We start from the raw sequence: 5,921 nt of genomic DNA, 5'->3' as shown, positions 1-5,921 counted from the left end.
AAAAAGCTAATTTACCAAACACCTAAATTAGCTTTTTAACTAATCAATCAGCTAAAAGATGTTAATAAGCTAAAAACTACTAAAAAGCTAAAAGCTCTATTTCTCATACACCCTCTTAAGCTGAAATCATTTTATGGAAATAGACGTCTATGGTTTAGGCTTAGCTTTCTTTTACTTTCAATCTCACTTCCAGCCACTATCATTCCTGATCTCTCCAAGTACAGTAAATGACCTAAAATTTGCATCACATTTTAAGTTAATTGTTGAGGTTGTTTTACTTTGATTTTGTTGCAATCATATCGAACTTGTTTACTTGTTTTACATGTGTATGTATATGTTTTATACGAAATTATTTTTATTGTACACACCGGCGCGGCATCCGCGCGCCGGGTTCTAGCATATATATATATATATATATATCAATTCTTGTACTTGTACCAGGTAGCCCAATACAAATAATTCAAAAAATTAACTGCACTCAAGATTGCCAAGAACCAGTAAAACAAATCGAGCTTATCCTTGTCAAGATCCTTCCCATGCAGCCACCCACCATGCCCACCCTCCACCCTCTTTGTCACAACATTAATCACCTCCACGAAAACACTGCTCAGAAAGTACCCCAATGACAGCGACATCCATGCGAACGACGTTGCCAGCGACTCCATCCCCGCCGGCGCCTCCCTATAGAAAAACTCCAGCAATCCCACCAGCGAAAACATGTCTGCCGTCCCGAACACGCCATACTGCAAACCCAACCACAACACGCTAATAGGCTTCGACGGATCCCTTAACGACTGTCGCCTCCTCCTCACCTCCACCATGGCTGCGATGCACATGGACACCGACGCCAGGGCGAGCCCCACCCCGATGCGCTGCAGCTGCGTTATCCCCGACGGGTGGCCGGTGAAGAAGTGGCGGACGAAAGGGACGAAGAGGCGGTCATAGACGATGAGGAGGAGGAGCATGGAGATCATAGGGATGAGGGGCATCGAAGCGGCGGGGACGCGGAATCCGGGTGCTATTTGGAGGTCCATACGGTAGCCCTGTTGAACGGAGAATGTTTGGAGTTGCGCCAAGCATGTGTTGAGGATGATGGTGCACCCAACTATGGGCATCATTCTTATCAGGATTTTCACTTCCTCCACTTGTGTCACTGTGCACACTTTCCATGGCCCCTTGTTAATTGTGTGTTTGATTTCGGGGAGCACAATTGCTGCTCTGTCTAGCCATCTGAGATATATATCAATCGATCATATATATATATATATATATATATAGTGATATCACAATCGAGCTAGAATAAAATGTACATAATTATAAAGGAAATTAATCGCATATATATATAAATTAAATAGAGTGATAGATTTTAACTATTTATTTTGTACCAAATGTTGCTACAATGATTTTGTAATATGATAAATATTAGTGATTAGGCGGAAGCTATAGTGGTGAATTATTTTTATTTAATACAGTGCAGACAATATAATATATAACAAAAAGTAAGGCATAGTAGTCCCGTAAAGGATGGTCTAGTGGTGTGGTCAAGTCACCTGCCACACATAGTTCCGCTTAGTATGACTTGTTTGTCGGACCTAGTGTAACACAATCATTCATACTACAAATATTACAATTGATTTTAACACATAAAATGTATATATACAGTACATCTAATAAATAGAATTGTTAGCATATGATTTCAATTAATATAACATATATTGTATTAATTGAAACTATATGTTTATTGCCTATTTATAATATGGTGATTAGAAAAACCAGCACAATGTAATGTGTTTTGATGCCCTAAAATTAATATGTGACCTAATTTGAACTTAAATTAAGAAGAAGACTTACCTAAATTGTTGGGTATGTGCAATTTTTGTAGACGTGGAATTACTATCCTCATTATTGATTTCATACAATTCATTAGGGCTCTCCGGATAGTGCAAGCCATGATTCTTTATCGCCACAACAATAACCTGATCACACCAACTCACAAGATTTAATAGCAATACAAAAATGAAGATATATTACTTTAGCTTAATAATTAATTAACTACCAGCAGAGATCGAGCATGTTTATTTTAAATATAATTTTAAAAAATAAATGTTTATTTTAATATTTTTCGTATAAAAAATCCATAAATTTCGAAAATTCTATCTGTTCTCTGATCCAAGCAAACCCTCAACACAAGTAACGCATGCATTACGGAAAAATTGTAAAAAATATCGCATACGTATACCCCATTATCACTTTTGTCTTGTATTTATCTCGCTGGCAAAATATATCTTACATGTTTGCAACCAAAAGATAGAAATAACGACTTTTGCAAATATGTAGGATATATTTTGCCAGCGAAATAAATACAAGACAAAAATGATAATGGGATATACGTGTGAAATTTTTTTTGTAATTTTCTCCGTGCATTACTACTTACCTTAACAATGCGGAAAATGGGGTTAGTATTTGGTGCGGGGACATGGAGAGAATAAAAAGGCTTCCCGATGGCGAGAATGGCAAAGCCAATGAAGGCGGCGACGGTGATGATGAGAAAGCCCTTCCACCAGGTGTTGTCTGTGGTGGAAATCCATACGATGAATGTGACGCCAACAGCTCCACCAGACATTATGCTGAACATGAACCAGTTGAAGAATGTGGCAAGCCTTCTGGCCTCCTTGGGGTCAAACTGGTCGGCACCCATAGGGAGTAGAGACCCCCGCACCCCACCCGCCCCTAGTGCCAGCAAGGACAAGCTTGCGTAGAAATATACAGCAACTCCACCTTCTATACATGTCGCCTTCCCACAAGGTTTTGGTAACAAATTTTTACTGTGAGCTTGTATTGTCATCATCAGTAGACCCTGCTCGAACAACACATTATTTTGTTTCCTTTAAATGTCAAATTGTAAAATATTGTAAAGAGTTTTCAATTCATCAATAAAATTACTAAGAATTTAATCTATCTTTGTCTTACTTTTTTCTTTTATATTTTGCAATAGAAGAAACTATTCATGTGCTTTTAATAATAAAATAATAATAATATTGAATTATAAACACTTTATTTGAATTTGACTGTTGGTTCCAATTATTTCAATGTAACAAACTGAGAATTACAGTGGGGGATGACAACACATGCAAGCTATCAACCTCTTTGGAAAATCAAACTACAAGAATCCTACATGATAATCAATATAAGCACAAGGATAATTTATTTATTTATTTTTTTAAAAAAAGGTTATTATCAAATTCAGTGCCTCCATCACTTTGAAACACTTCAGTGGTACAAGAAAAAGTTAATTGAAGATAAGTTTTTGGAAATGTGCCAAAGTGTGAAAAATAAATTCTATTTAGTTTGTAACATATAAATCCAAGAAAACTATGAGAAATCATCAACAAAAGCCACTTAGTATTTATAGCAATCAGAAGTAGAAAAGGGGTGTACAATAAATTAAGGCAAGTACAATTGTAGTACATTTTTCATTGAAATCTAAGGTAATCATTTTATGAAGAAATAGTATAATTAAGTTATAATTACAAAACATAAAACATATATTGTATTAATATATATTTTCTCCGTCCCATTTAATTTTTTCTATTTTTTTATTTTCGTTTGTCTCATATAATTTGTTTTATATATATATAATATTTACTTTAATCACATTTTAAAATTCATAATTTATAATTTTTTTATTTCAATTAAACTATTTAGTCATTTTAAACTTAATTTATAATTATCTTTATTAAATCGTAATTATTTTTACTAATAATTACTTACTAATTACACAATACCTAAAACTCTGTGTCTAAACTAAATGAGACAATTTTAGCGAGGACGGGAGAATATATTGTAACATGAACCTAAAAATGTTATTTTATATTAAATTTTTTGACTTTTTTTGGATGAATATAATATATGTTATAGTATATTATATTAATATATATTATACTATTTTTTATAATATTTATATAAAATCGTATTCTATGTTGGATGAACAAATTCTAAGATTCTCAATGGTTTGTGTTAATTATTTTAGAAGAAATAGGATTATCATATTCACCTTTTTGTGATTGATTCTCCAACTTAATCAACTCTCCAATAGAAAGATATATATATATATACATATATATATAACCGTGAAAAATAACATTTTTCTTCTTAAAAAAAAAAGTTGTGTTTTGTACATATAAATGAGACCAGAGAAATGGAAATGGTATCATTTCTCTTGTTTGTTTGAATCAGAGAAATGAAACTTGAGAAATAAATCATTTTCATTTCTCTCTCATGTTTTTTTTTAACTTTTAATTTTTTTTTACTATTTAATTTTTATAATTTTTTTAAAATTATATTATTTTAATTTTACAAGAAACAAACTTAATTTATTTTTAAAGTATTCAATTTTTACGATATTTTAAGAAATTGTACTAAAATATAATCTTAAAAAACATCGTATATAATTTATAATTTTTTAAAAAAAAATTTACCAAAAACATTTTTCATGAATTCTCATTAGTTAAAACTCTCTTTTTATCCGGTTAATCATTTATTCTTGTTTGATCATTCATGTATCTGCATTTTTTTTTTTATATTTCTCAACTGAATTCTCTGTTTTATCAAACAATGGAATGAATTCTCATTCTCTACTCAATTCTATTTCTCTCCAATTTCATTCTCTACTCCCATTTCTCTGCAATTCTATTCTCTCTACCTTCAATTATATATATATATAGTATCTTAATTTACGCTATATAATTAAATTTAAATAGTGTCTTTGCTCAAGGGTTTTGGATTTTATGGAAAAAATAACAATAAAAATTGTATGTGTATAGTATTAATTATTTTAATATCCACATGACATGCTAGATATCTTATCTTCGATAAATAGATAGATAGATAGATAGATAATTAAGTGTAACTAATTTAATTAGCAAAACATGCAACATAAATAACAGCAGAAAATTAGATATATACAGATGCATGACATCTCTATATATAGTTTAGTTAGTTGCAAAATTGAATTGAATGATTACCAGGAGTTCGAGAGAGCCGAAAATGAGAGCAGTGTGGAAGTAAGTAGCGCGGGAAAGGAGCGCAGGAAGAATGGAGAGCAAGAAAGTGGAGCCCATGAGGTTGGTCAGAGTGTTGGCTGCAGTTGCCAGATCAAAGTACATCTTGTTCGAGAAGTAGAGCACCAGGCTCACCATGTTTGCTATGAACCCCATCTGCTCCAACCCCGCCAATGCTGCATGCAAATTACTATTCATTATATATTTTTATATTTATTAATTAATTGTTAATTAATTTACCGTATATGAAGAGCGCGGCTCTAAACCCTCCTTTCCCTGCTTCCACTGATCTCATTAACGCCTCCTTTTTCTGCTCCTAATTAATTAATAACATATATATATATATATATCAAAGATCATCATCATCATCAGCAGCACCAATAGACAAATTCAAGAAATTAACTGTTGTGGATAGGAAGCTAATTAAGCTAAGCTAATTGAGCTCACCATGGATGGGAACTGGGAAGGGAAGCTCTCTCCAATAATATTACTATTATTGATGAAGGATGAGTTAGTTGTGTGTAGCGAACAAGTCTATGGAAGTTATGAAAACAAAGCCCACTTCTCTTTCTTTTATATATATATATATATATATATAATATATATCCTATCATTTTATCGTCGTAATCCAAGTATATATGTTTAGTTTCTCAACTACAAAAAATTAGAAATAATATTTCATCGTAATCACTATGTTGTCGCTGAATAGATTCGTTAGTGCTGATTTGACGCTAGTGTGGTTGATTGTCAATGCCACATGGACAACAAGTTAATTTTTTTTAAATTTCTTTCATAGAAATTTTTTTTAAAAAAAAAATCCACTTGTCGCCAATGTGGCACTGATCACGTCAGCACCAACAA

The 5,921-nt window shown here is 32.3% G+C and overlaps 1 protein-coding gene across 1 annotated transcript; it reads right to left on the bottom strand.

Moving 5' to 3' along the window:
- Nucleotides 1-326: 326 nt before the first annotated feature.
- Nucleotides 327-5,622, bottom strand: LOC127260561 (protein NRT1/ PTR FAMILY 4.5-like). Its single transcript, XM_051288331.1, has 6 exons — nt 5,508-5,622; nt 5,301-5,376; nt 5,025-5,236; nt 2,435-2,857; nt 1,852-1,976; nt 327-1,230 (listed from the first exon to the last, which is right to left on the bottom strand). The coding sequence occupies exons 1-6, from the start codon at nt 5,508-5,510 to the stop codon at nt 420-422; spliced, it is 1,650 nt and encodes a 549-aa protein (XP_051144288.1). The 5' UTR covers nt 5,511-5,622; the 3' UTR covers nt 327-419.
- Between the last annotated feature and the right edge of the window lie 299 nt (nt 5,623-5,921).

The sequence above is a fragment of the Andrographis paniculata genome, unplaced genomic scaffold (genome assembly GCF_009805555.1).
Source record: "Andrographis paniculata isolate CXL003 unplaced genomic scaffold, ASM980555v1 Contig62END, whole genome shotgun sequence".
In the NCBI taxonomy this organism is placed as follows: domain Eukaryota; kingdom Viridiplantae; phylum Streptophyta; class Magnoliopsida; order Lamiales; family Acanthaceae; genus Andrographis; species Andrographis paniculata.
Note: the sequence above shows the minus strand (reverse complement) of the source record. Positions and strands in the feature narration are given on the sequence as shown.

Coding starts and splice junctions, on each gene's coding strand:
- LOC127260561 (XM_051288331.1), bottom strand. Junction 5,237..5,300: donor AGCCGCGCTCTTCATATACG/GTAAATTAATTA, acceptor ATTTGCATGCAG/CATTGGCGGGGTTGGAGCAG. Junction 1,231..1,851: donor GCACATACCCAACAATTTAG/GTAAGTCTTCTT, acceptor TATATATCTCAG/ATGGCTAGACAGAGCAGCAA.